Below are 12,797 nucleotides of genomic sequence, written 5' to 3'. Positions count from 1 at the left end.
TTGGTGGCTATCACGCCCCAGCCCACTGCCCACGCACCTTCAGTTCCCAAATAAACTACTTGACCTGAACCATCACTGCAGAGAAACCCGAACTGAGACAACCACTGATTAGTTGTAAAGTCTTTCCTACGGAAATAGTCAGAACTATAGGCTCAGACCTAGCTTTTTTTTTTTTTTTTTTTTTTTTTTTTTTTTTTTTTAGTAAAAGTGGATCCACCCAGAAGTTGTGGTTAAATACATCCTGGTATATCCATGCAATAGAATAGTCCTTGGCTATTAAAAACAAATGAAATGTTTCTATAAGACCTGGGAGAAAGTTTGTGATAGTATGAAGTGGGGAAAGAATGGTAAACAACGCTGCAAATATAGGGCATAGCTGCAATATTTTATGTGCACTTGCCAAAATAGCAACTGTAATTATTTCTGAGGATCTCAGGTGATTTTTATTGTGTGTGTGTGTGTGTGTGTGTGTGTGTACAATTCTGTATTTTTCAAGTTTTCTGCCATAATCATACATTACTTTTGTAATGGGAACATGTAATTTAACAATAAATAAAAAGCAACATCAATGAAAAAAAAGAATATCTAAGAAATATAATTTATATAAATTTATTGATATGTTTTTAGTTGTGGGAAACACACATCAGAGAAAAATATACTAGCCAGACATTACACTTTGGGCTTTTATCAAATTCAGATCCATTTGGCACAAGCAATGGTTATCCTTTCAAACACATTACCTATCAATTTCATACATTACTCTTTTCCCCCAAAGAAAGAAATCATACTTTGTTCTCCAACGGCTCTGTGCCATTCATTCATTCAAGTACAAGGCACTAGGCTTTAAAGGAATAACGGTTTTCTTCTTTAAATATGCAAAGTGATATCTGTGAAGTATAGGAATAAATTAGGACCTGCCATTACTTCTGAAGGAATTGATCACAACAGTCTATAGAAGCCAGATGATGTTAAAACTGTCATCTCAGGCGGGGACAGCAGTGGTTCCCAAACAGGCCCCATTTCTGAGTAAGGAAAGTAATGCAGAGTGAAGGAGGGACCTGTCCAAACCTCTTGGCAAGTCCTTTGAACGGTAGAAAATATAGTCCAGATGAAAGGTATTGAAGGGGGCAGAAAACATTTTCAAATATTTCTAACTGGAGGTGTGACTAGCAATTAAATTATTTTTATTTTAAAAAAACACTCTGGGTGTCTAACTTACAGTAAAGTTTTCTTCAATGAGCATGACATGTATTTCACACTGACTGCAAATTTGGATCACCTCATTTTTCACCCATTTCTCAGTGTGCCTTGGATTTGTTAGATTTCTTAACTCGCCTTTTTTTCCCAAAGCATTTTCTGTAGCCGAAGGCACAGCATTTATAGACAACAAAGGCAACTCCCAGCACAATGGCCAAGAGGAAGCCAATCACGTCCAAAGAATGGTACTGGTACCAGGTGAGGAGGTGGGCCGCGGGGCGCAGATGCGGGGCTCCCTTGTGCCTCATCACGAACTCCACCCAGAACACAGCCAGGTCCAGTGGCTCAATGGGGCGGTCCTTGTGGAGGCTGGAGAGGCGCATGATGTTTTCCTTATAGCTAAACACAGACAGTTATGTTAACGCCTGGAACATCGAAGGCAGTGAACTAACCTCCACTTATGCTTGTATGCTTGCTTCCAGTGAGGAGCACATCTGGTTTTTCCAAACTTGGTAGAGAAAATATATCTCTATTATAAATAGCAAATACACACACACACACACACACACAATGTTCTTTATTGAGAGAGAGAGAGAGAGAGAGAGAGAGAGAGAGAGAGAGAGAGAAAGAAAGAAAGAAAGAAAGAAAGAAAGAAAGAAAGAAAGAAAGAAGAAAGAAAGAAAGAAAGAAAGAAGAAAGAGAGGGAGGGGAAGGAGGAGGGGAAGGGAGGGGAAGGGAAAGGAGGGGAGGGGAGAGGAGGAGAAGGGAGAGGAGGGGAGGGTACTGGAAGCCAAAAAATTACAATTTTAAATTGTTTGAAACCTGCATGTTACTTTTCTTCTTTTCTTTTCAGTGATATTTTTGTAGGAAATTAATTATATGTTATTTATAGTAAGATAAAGGAATAAAGAAAAGGTCATGTCAGAAATTATGAATGATTTCTTGTTCAAATGTGTAAGCAATCACACCTAGCCAAAGTAAAAGCCATTTTTAAGTGCCATCTCCAAAACAATGGTAAACTGTCAACCTAACTGATCTAAATTTTGCATGAGGTTGTGTCTATGCAGCCTGTTAAAGCAAAATGGATTCCTGTGAATTTGGCAGTGTTGATAGCTGAATCAGAACATCCAAATTCAAAATGGGTTAGATATTTCAATGCTTAGTACACATGCACCAGGAGAAGAAAGAGAAGGAGGAGGAAGAGAAGGAAGGGAAACAAAAGGAAAAGGGAAGGAAAAAAGAGAGGAAAGATAAAAAAGCACTTCTATTCAGAAGCAATTATGATAATTGCTGTCCTTAAACATGTCTGTCATTTTATTTGGATATATTACTATAATGTAATATTAATATTGTTCCATAAGTTCGGTTAAACATCTTTCTTATATATAAAATTTCTCTTAAGACAGATTTCCTTGGACTTTCATTCATTCATTCAATATTTATTGAGTACCTGTTATGGCCTGGTTGCATAATCTGCTCTTTAAACTTTTTCCAATTTTCTTTATATCATGTAGGTATCCTCTAAGCTTAGAGTGTTGGAAATATGGAGATTTGCAACCAGATAGATGGCTCAACAATGAATAGATAAAGATAATTAATAACTTGAGCTGATGGATTAGTGTTTTGAAAAAATAATCAAGTACTAAACAACTTCTACCAAGTCATTTTTCGGTTTCAAATAGGTATCTATACCACTGAACAAAAGATCAAAATTATATTACTAGTGTGAACATAGAAAATAAATTTCATGAGCACATGGGGAGAAGTTGGCTTCTCTCCATGAAGCAGCCAATTGTAATGAAGGGATACCAACCACACTAACTGCTCTGGGTAGGTTGTCACCCAACGCACTGGGCACTTTGCCCTGGGGTTCCGTGGATGTTTCTTTTTTATCCACTGGCATTACACACACACACACACACACACACACACACACACACGCACACGTGAAAGCCCTATCATCTCCCCTCCTTTTTCCCTTGTCCAGGCTCAGTGTGTGTCCGTGTCCTATCTCCTCCTATCTGAACACACTCCCAGGTTTCACATCTGCCCTCTTGCCTGATGTCTTTTCTGAAATGAAGCAATTACAGGTGAAACTCTTGACACTCTCATGGGCAGGCATGCACACACACACACATGCATGCATCCACACATGCAGAAATGTAGTTGCATACACATTATTAACTGTTGGATGAAATCTACCTCTGGGTATCACTTATTTCCATAAGGTTTTAATCAGCCTATTACTAGTGAGCTTGACAATAAATTTCATGTAGAGACCATTTGATCTGATGGCTTTTGCCGTTGGAATCATCTTCAGCCACATTTGAACAAACCTGTCTTCATTTTTCATTATTTTTTTTCACATTTTTATTGTTTTAAAATTTTGTTTCATTACTTAAAGTATTACAAAGAGTATTAAATATGTCTCCTTTTTCCCCTTGACCTTCCCCCGCCTCCCCTGTCCCCCAGTATCTTGTGTTCATTGGTTATGCTTATATGCATGCATACAAGTCCTTCGGTTGATCTCTTACCCCACCCCCAACCCTCCCCGGCCTTCCCGCTGTAGTTTGACAGTCTGTTCAATGCTGCTCTGCCTCTGTACCTATTTTTGTTCATCAGTTTATAATGGTCTTTATTATCTATAAATGAGTGAGCATTTTTCATTATTTGCCTTTCATTATAAGTGATTTCACATGAGCCCCCATTTATAAATCCCCAAGAACAAAATTTCTCACAGATTTCAGTGCTGGGGAAAGCTGTACTTTGAAGCACCTGGTTTGTTTCTATTTTATGGACACTATGCTTCCTGTAATGGAATATTTCTCTCTTTGCATGAACTTATAGAGCAGGCATCTATTATGGTGACATTATTTTTTTAATTAAGTTATAAATTTATGAGAGAAAATAATATTTAAAATCATTCCCATGGTTCTATAGGAATCAAGCATGCTTTTATAAAATGAATAATAATCCCAAATGATCTTACTTATAAATAGATTTTCATGTATTTGTTTGAATAATTACTGTGAATGGAATGGGCAAAACACAAGCAGCATTCCTCCATACCTTCTCTCTTACCTTTTGTCATTGATGACAGTTTTGAGGGCATTTTCTAAATCTTCAGAAGTCATTTCCAGGACGTTCAAGGACACTCCTGCTCCCCGGGTCTCCATGCGCTTTGCATTGTCCATCTGATCGCCAAACAGAGGCATCATCACCATGGGAACGCCGTTGCATATTCCTTCATAGATACCATGGGAGCCAGAATGTGTGATGAAGGCACGAGTCTTCGGGTGACCTGGGAAGCAGAGAGGGAGGGATGCCGGTGGTCAGGTCTCTGAGTGTCACATTCTGGCATCACTAGGTTGTGAAAGCACTCCACGCACTCAGTGCCGTCCACAGCCATCCTTATAGAAGTCTGCAGGAGAGAATGTGGTTGAGATGCCCTGCTGGGTAAAAAGCAGTGTGGGATATGCTGGCCATAACATTTTCCAGCTAAATGGCCGTGCCTAACTACTAACCCACTGTCTTAATTTAACCTTGGTTTGACCTACGCATTAAATCCTCTCCACATACCGAGCAGATCATTTTGTGGCAGCCACTTGACCAGGATTGTATTCTTCGCAAGATTCGATGGTCGAGTCCCAGTGTACCGCCACAGCACCTTACAGACGAGAAGAGGGTTTAAAGACCAGAATATGATTTTTTATAAAGATTGCTCTAGTAGCTAGAAAGTAGAGTCTTCAGAAAGAGCATAACCAGGGGGCGAGGGTGAGGGAGGTAGTGACTAAGAAGGCTCTGGGGGCTACTAACATTTTGTGAATTTATGAAAATTCATCAAGCTATATATTTATGATTTTTGCACTTTTCTGCACTCCAAGGGACAGTCTACTTAATAGATGAGTGGATGCAGAAATATAATTATACACCATTGTCCTAACTAACAGCTTTTTGGAGAAATATTCTTATTTAATATGAAGAAACAATATCCTATTTATTTTATTTTTAATAGAGTCTCCTTGAGTCTCTTAGAGACAATGAGACTTCCAAGCGAAGTGGGCCATAGTTTAACAGAGTAGTTAAGAGTGGAATTGCAAAAAAAAGAAGAACTTGGGATTCATAATTGGGGAGTGGCAGGGGAAACCCGAGTCTAAAGTCCAACTCAGAGAATCAATTCAGAGCTGGAGGCCTGGGGTTACAGCTCTTATGAAGATAGAAAAGTTTAGCATCTCCTTACTGTCTGAGGTATTTTGCCCAAAGCATCAGCAATTTCCATGGCTTTCTTCTCTGGAATATCCGAGACCATTGAGCCCAAAGAGAAAACCACAATTCCATGTTCTCCAGAGGCATTTACATAGGCTTCATACTCCTGGAGGCAAAAGAGAAATGCCCAGTTAATGTTTTCTTGTATTGTTTGGGTGACTGCATACATTAAGCTGTGACTCGGATATCTTCCTCCTAAGAATGTGATGAAAGGTGTGTGTGTGTGTGTGTGTGTGTGTGTGTGTGTGTGTGTGTAAGCTTTCTATGGACTCTAAAACTCTTGCACTTCCCCTTTAAGAAGGTCTATAGTAAAGGTCTGTAGTGTTTTTCAAGGCTTCTGGAATATTCTTTGTATGGAGGAAGAATGAATAGAGCAAAAGCACAAAGCTACAGAGTGCTAAGGATTAGGCTTACAAGGAAAATACAAACAGAAGACAACCTTTAACGATGCTTGCTACCCACAGTCTATAGCAGAGTCTTCCACACGGAAGCCAGTCGTTTGGATGATTAAATATCATATTCATGTCAACTCAGTGCTGAAATGTAACCAGCCAGCCTTGCATTTTCCCACCTTTCCTGGAGAAGAGCTTTCTAAAGAGTGCAAATCAACTTTCCTGCTTTAGCAAGAAGAATATGCAGAAATATGTTGGACCCTATCTTTGCTATAAGCTCCTCTGTAGGTCTGAGAGATACAAAGTGAGGGACAGGAACCCTGACCAATTGTCCACCAATGATCTGAGCCCCTACTGTGCAGTTCAAAAAATATCAAGGGCATAAGTGTAAACCTTGGTTACCAAAGCCACCGTGGGAAGGATGAACAGGCACTAAGTCCCAACCCACCCAGCAAAAGATTCTCATTGACTGCTCATGTCCTGTTCCAGAAGCTGATTCCTTATAACAACGTGTCCATCACTGTCATCAAAGGAAGGTCACATCTAGAAGGTCACTCAACTATCTCCAGCAAAGGAAACTGTCTGTGTGTATAGGGGTGAGGAACAATGATGGCAGATGTTCCCAACTAGTAAATTGATGACAGATTATGACCTATCAAAGACCAATCCCTGAAATAATATGGAACAAATTTTAGAGATGGGTGTCAAACAAAAGCTCTGAAAGGATGCAACAGTCAGAAGAATGGCAAAATTAAGAATGGTGGCCCTGTCTCCAGAAAGAGAGTAAGGAAGCCCCTAGATTCAACCCTTGGCAACAATCTTCACTCACATTGCCCTGTGCCCGACCTTCAAAGCCAACTCCAGCCTTCAGCAAACATACACACGCACATGCACACATACACAGCACACACCTACACCCACATACATGAAAGGCTACACATGCCATACTCACAGTGGAAATTCATTTAGAATTTATAAATAAGGTAATCCTTATTTATAAATAAGGCATAAATAAGGTAATCCCCCTCCCCCAACTGTAGGTTATTAATGATTTAATCAACCCCCTGAGAATCTCCAAATGGTTTTACTAGTGTATGTCTCCAAAGAATGCCAAGGGCATTAGTGAGATTGTACAATGTAGCAGGGTTTTCCCAAAACTGAGGGGTTTCCTCAGGCATGGGACTTCTGGTGTTAAAACCTGACAGTCCTGGTTAGACCAGGACATTGGGCACCCTGGATGTGAGATGGAGGAGCCTTCTGACAGGGCTCAGCACACACAGTGTTCAGAGGCTCCTGCCAAGCCTGATTCAGAGCATGACCAGGACAAACACTGAGCAGCCTTCCTCCAAGGACACCCACTGTCTAGTCCCCAGACTCTGTTCCAGGCCTCTGGCTCCAAACGCTTTGTCTCAGACTTGGCCACTGGTCTCATCTGACAAGTCAAGGAGGCCAGCATCATCCTCTCCACCACCAGGCTGTATTTTTGCTTTGCAGCAAGAATATCCTGAAGATGCTTTTTCCAAGGTCCTTTCTCCTTAAGAAATGTACCACAGCCCTCATTCCTGTGGAGATACAGCTCAGCTCCAAGCAACCATTACCTCCACTCCTGAGTGAAACCACTATTGTCTAGAAAGAGACTAATCTAATTTCCCCTCCTTGCAAACGCTTGCACACTCACTCTGCAACCAGCGGGGTGTGCTTGCATTAATGGAACCCTAGGGCCATGAACACCCAAAGTTAAATATCAGCACTGGCCATAGTTAAATGGCCTGGAAGTTCATTGACAGGTCACAAAGGCCAACTACGCAGATTGTGTTAGCATGGCCAAGTCTATCCTAGACCAGCTTTTATGGGATGCGATAATGGTGAGGTCCACCCCGTACTTGGCAAAACTTCCCCTAAACCTTGCTGCAATTTCACAGGCTCTGGAATAGCCAAAGAGTGGAGCAACGTGTTTGTTAACTGAAAATAACCCTTGATTCCCTCACCCCCGATCACCTTTCAAAAAAACGGGGCCACTGCTGAAGTGAAAGTACCTACTGGCTCCAATGGGGCCTTTAAACTAGTTCCTTACTTTGGCTGAGGGTTTAGTATTTCTAGTTCCAGGCTTTTATTAGATTTTCCCCTTCCAAAATGTCTTTTGTTTTATAAGAACCCTTATAAGCACTTAGCATGTTGGAAACATGTCACTTTATCATTATTCATTCAGACTCACCAGCAAATACCAGTTTTTCTTCTCCTCACCATCTTCGAGTCTCTATTCTTACTGATTTTCTGTTTAGTTATTTTCCCCAGACCCAAAATATATGTATGAATATCATCTCTGAATCTCTACATGTCCATAAAGACAGTCCTCACCCTGATAGGGGAATGACATCTTGGAATTCTTGCATTCTATTCATTTGCTCTCAATGCTGTTCTACCATCTTTTGTCTTTCAGACATTCCAAAAGTATGTCCAGTGCCAGGCTGTACTTTCTCTGAGGACTCTCTTTATAGAACAAAGATTTTATCTTTACTCTTGAAGCTCAGGACTTTTATCAAGAGCATTGAGATTAAGACAATATCCTCTAGAGCAGCGGTTCTCAACCTGTGGGTCACGACCCCTTTGGGGGTCGAACGACCCTTTCACAGGGGTCGCCTAAATACATCCTGCATATCAGATATTCACATTACGATTCATAACAGTAGCAAAATTACAGTTATGAAGTAGCAACGAAAATAATTTTATGGTTGGGGGTCACCACAACATGAGGAACTGTATTAAAGGGTCGCGGCATTAGGAAGGTTGAGAACCACTGCTCTAAAGGAATGGAAGTGTAGGGTATGTAGACCCTAAGAAAGACAATACCTACTGAGAAAGGCTCCAGGTGGCTAACGGGGCTCAAATTTACAAAGAGCCCAGCTGTTTCTAAACAGGGCCCTCTCATGCAAACCTTGATTCAGGAAGAAGCCTGCACTAAGCTGCCTGCCTCCCACACTGAACTGCCTGCTTGCAGTGTTTCTGGAACCCTATTTCAACCGATGAAACTGAGACTTTCCCTGTCCAATTGAAGCTCCATAAATATATGCCCCTCGTCAACATCTTCACCTACGGGGCGGCTCCATTCTGACCAATCAGGACAGTCATTTTTGGACTATTCAAACTGCAAGGATTTGGATTCCTCATTTGCATGAGGACAGACCAATCTGGGACCAGGTGCAGGACTTCTCTGGCTCAGAAAATGCATTTTCCCTTTCCACCAAAAACTGAAAAAGCCAGACTGCGTCTCTTCCCCACCCCCTCCCAAAGACTTCTCCCCAGAAGCGAGCAGGCGAACAGGGCAGAGAGAGCAGAGTAGAACTGTCCAGCTAGAGAAGTGCCTTACCCTAGGTCCTCCTTGTAGCCCTGCTGTTTCCTAATTGAGCTGTAACACTATTGAGCTACTCCACAGCTGTGCTGTTCCACAGCCATGCTGTATCACAAGTGAGCTGTTGGCACTGCCCCAATTAAAGGCCAGGTAGTCCTATACACTTTTGTTCTCTGCAAAGGAACCCTGAACCCAGTGCTCTGGGCATATGGCATTTAACCCTTATTGCCTCTCATTGATGACAATCCACTGGAGCCCACAGAATAAAATGCCTCAGGTATACTTTCCTAAAGCCTCAGGCCCAAAGAAAAAACCGAGAAGATGACTCCAAAGACAGATATAAATTACAACTCAACCTAGGAAACTTGCAAGCTAGAAGTTAAACAAGAGGGCATTTGAAACTAGGCATTCAGGATCGATCTGTGACAAGTTCATCTACCCCAAGTACTTGTGAGATTATAGGCTTGTAAAGTTCCCACTCAAATTACACACCTGGGATAATGGTTTTTTGTTAGCGCAGTTGATCCCACCAATAAAAACCATATTGGGCATGATGGGCCTGGGGGGAAGCTTTACAAAGTCCGTTCTGAAAAGCCAGATAGATGCAGAGCTCATAAGGTCCTCGACAGTCACGTCTTTCTGAAGGACTTCCGAAGCCAGTAGCTCATACGGTGAATAAACCACATTGCACATAAAGTTCTCTGTCAAGGCGATGAGCATGTTCTTCACCCGTTGCAGGAAGGTCATGTGATCTGAGTTAAATGACAGACTCCTGGGCACGTAGGACGGTGGGTTGGGGCACTGGGTACCCTGATAGTCCAGACTGCATGGCAGTGCATTCAAGAAAAACACAACAGGCAGAGCCAGGTACTGGGCCACGATAGGGCCGCAAGGAAGAAAAGGGTCTGTCAACACAGCATCGAAGCCGCTTTCGGCCAGGGAGGTCATCAGCTCCTTGTTGTGCAGTAGATGGGAGCACCCCGACAATAACAGGGCCGAGTCCTCTTTGACCTTCTTGTAAGTTTTGATCAGACGCTGCAAGAAAGGCTGCTTCTCAAATGCATTATGCCCAACGTCGATAAAAGATGCTACCAAGTCCTCCCTTCGGTATGGCACGGGGTAGGTCTTCAAGGTGTAAAACGCTCCTTCTCTAATGTGTATCGAGGCTTCAGGCGCCAAGACCACGATGTCATGCCCCCTCTGCTGCAGCTGCTGGATGACGTTGCTAAAGCTTAGCCAGTGGCTGCCATCCATGGGTACCAACAACAGCTTCCCAGCCTGGGACACAGCCAAGCTGAGCGCACACAGCAGCAGGCCCAGGACAAGCGGACCTGGGCCCCGGGACCCTGCCGCCATGGTGCGCCTGCCTTTGCTACCAAGACTGGTGTCTGCCTGAGGTTTGTCCTCTCCCACTTACAGGTTCCAAGAACCAATCTATACAGCCAGTTAATGTTTGATTTTTGTTCCATGACTAGAGCTGTCGTCAGTGAAAGATAGCAGGAAATTTAATTTGAGCAATAAAAAGTTTTCTTAATAGGCAACAACAGTTTTATAACTGGCTGAAATTCTTATCAACCGCTCAGATCACATTCTGGAGTGAACAGAGAAAGTGAAGCGTCTCCAGCACCTTTTACCCCATTCAAAGGGCATTTCCCAGGACTGAGCGAGTGTTGCCTGGGAGGAAAAATGCCATGCAGTGAAAAGGAGACTCCTCTCCTGAAGTGAAAGAGGAAGCTGACTATGGCTTTCAGCAAGAAAAGAAAATGATGTTGCAAGCCCACCTTTGGCCCATGGAAACCTTTAAGAAAGCTCAATCATCTTTGATTCATTCATCCAAAAAGTATTTATTGAGTCCAGCACAGCGCTGGGCCTGGAGGCTGCAGCAGAGATCCCCAAACATGAGTCTCCCGCTTCCTCTGTCAAGAGCGACAGATGAACAATTTAAACAGATAAACAGACACATGAGAGGTTGTGAAAAGACTAAGGAGGAGTCCAATGCTGATGGGGTAGAGGATGGCAGGAAAGGAGAGCCCCTTGAGTACGTGGGCACAGAAGGCCTGTTGCAGAACAGATCTGTATTCATTTGGAGAGGCAGTGAGAACAACTCTGTATATAAAAGGCTAATATAGATAAAATAAAACTGAAATTATACTCATCACACAGGCCCAGGGATGAGGGAAAGGAAGATACTTTGGGAAATTCTGATGACCTTATTGAAGCAAAGGGGAGAGGTGAACAAAAATAATATGTATTTATTGAGCATGTACCATGTGCCATGTAGGAGGCCAAGCACTTTACAACACACCTGTAATCCTCTAGAATTGTCCTGTAAAGGCAGATACTATTTTTCCCGTTTTATAAACAAAGGCACTGAGACTCAGAGAGACAAAGTGACTTGCCAGAATCCTGCATTTCCTAAGCGGCAGAGCCTAGAGACCTGCTCTTTTTCTTTTTTAGATTAGAACTATATACCGTATATTTATTAATATTTCATAACTTAGTTTTACCCTATCAAATGGAGATCATAATAATTCTTTTTAATATATTTCTTATTGATTTCAGAGAGGAAGGGAAAAGGAGAGGGAGAGGGAGAGGGAGAGGGAGAGGGAGAGGGAGAGGGGGAGGGGGGAGGGGGAGGGGGAGGGGGGAGGGGGAGGGGGAGGGGGAGGGGGAGGGGGAGGGGGAGGGGGAGGGAGCTAGAAACATCAATGATGAGAGAGAATCATTGATTGGCTGCCTCCTGCACACCACACACTGGGGATCAAGCCCGCAACTGGGCATATGCCCTGACCTGGAATCAAACCGTGACCTGGTTCATAGGTCGACAGTCAACCACTGAGACACGCCAGCTGGGCCATAATAATTATTGAATGATTGTTAAAAGGTCTCCATCATAAAATATCAGTGAGTTATTATGCACGCCACAAAGCTCTATTTTGATGACTATTTATATTGTTAGTTATAGAATTCCTGACAAGAAATATATTTGAATCATTTCATTTAAAGAAGTGTTTATAAGTACATGTGATTCTATCTCCAGAAATACCAACATTCAATGAAGAGTAAGATTTTTGTGTACTCAAGAAATATGGAAATTATAATAATATTTCTCTCTTTTTACCTGGGTAAAGAAAAGTATAGACACTACAACATATAGACTATTAAATTGTTTTCTGGTCAGAAATAGTTTAACAAATACAAAATGAAATTTAGAAGATAAAACACGTAAAGATCACTGAATGCACACATTTGTTTTGCATATACATCAACAATGTAAAGTGCAAATATGTGTGTCATTGGGCTCATATCATCCAGAAATAAATATATTTACCTGGAAATGTTCACTTACATGTATGTAGAGACCCTGCTCTTAACCACAATTCCCACTAACCTCCTTTAATACCCAGATATTAGTATGTAAGGCCATGATTGAACTTTACAACCAATCAGAAGTCAGAAGTAAAGCTGTGATCCCCACACTCAATAACCCAATTGATATAAATGGAGAGAAGGCAGAAGGCAGGACTTTGGGACCAAGTAGAATGTGCTCACACAGCAACACCCAGTACTAGCTGGTGCCCCAAAGCAACAGG

At 42.1% G+C, this 12,797-nt stretch overlaps 1 protein-coding gene across 7 annotated transcripts in view; it reads right to left on the bottom strand.

Moving 5' to 3' along the window:
- Positions 1-1,298: 1,298 nt before the first annotated feature.
- Positions 1,299-12,797, bottom strand: part of LOC308522453 (UDP-glucuronosyltransferase 1A6-like) — a gene marked incomplete at both ends in the record, with an annotated part of 57,809 nt that continues 46,310 nt past the window's right edge. For 4 of the 7 annotated variants that reach the window (XM_081095945.1, XM_081095946.1, XM_081095944.1 and 1 more), the window contains 4 exons: positions 1,299-1,596; positions 4,279-4,498; positions 4,777-4,864; positions 5,438-5,569. In XM_081095945.1, the coding sequence (XP_080952071.1) occupies positions 1,299-1,596; positions 4,279-4,498; positions 4,777-4,864; positions 5,438-5,569 (738 nt within the window). Of the gene's footprint in view, positions 1,597-4,278; positions 4,499-4,776; positions 4,865-5,437; positions 5,570-9,696; positions 10,561-12,797 lie in introns of those variants that run through there. The other 3 variants (XM_081095942.1, XM_081095943.1, XM_081095940.1) reach the window with 3 other exon arrangements.

Source organism: Myotis nattereri, assembly GCF_964212035.1.
Source record: "Myotis nattereri genome assembly, chromosome: 7".
Lineage (NCBI taxonomy): Eukaryota > Metazoa > Chordata > Mammalia > Chiroptera > Vespertilionidae > Myotis > Myotis nattereri.
This window is presented reverse-complemented; position numbering and strand designations above follow the sequence as displayed.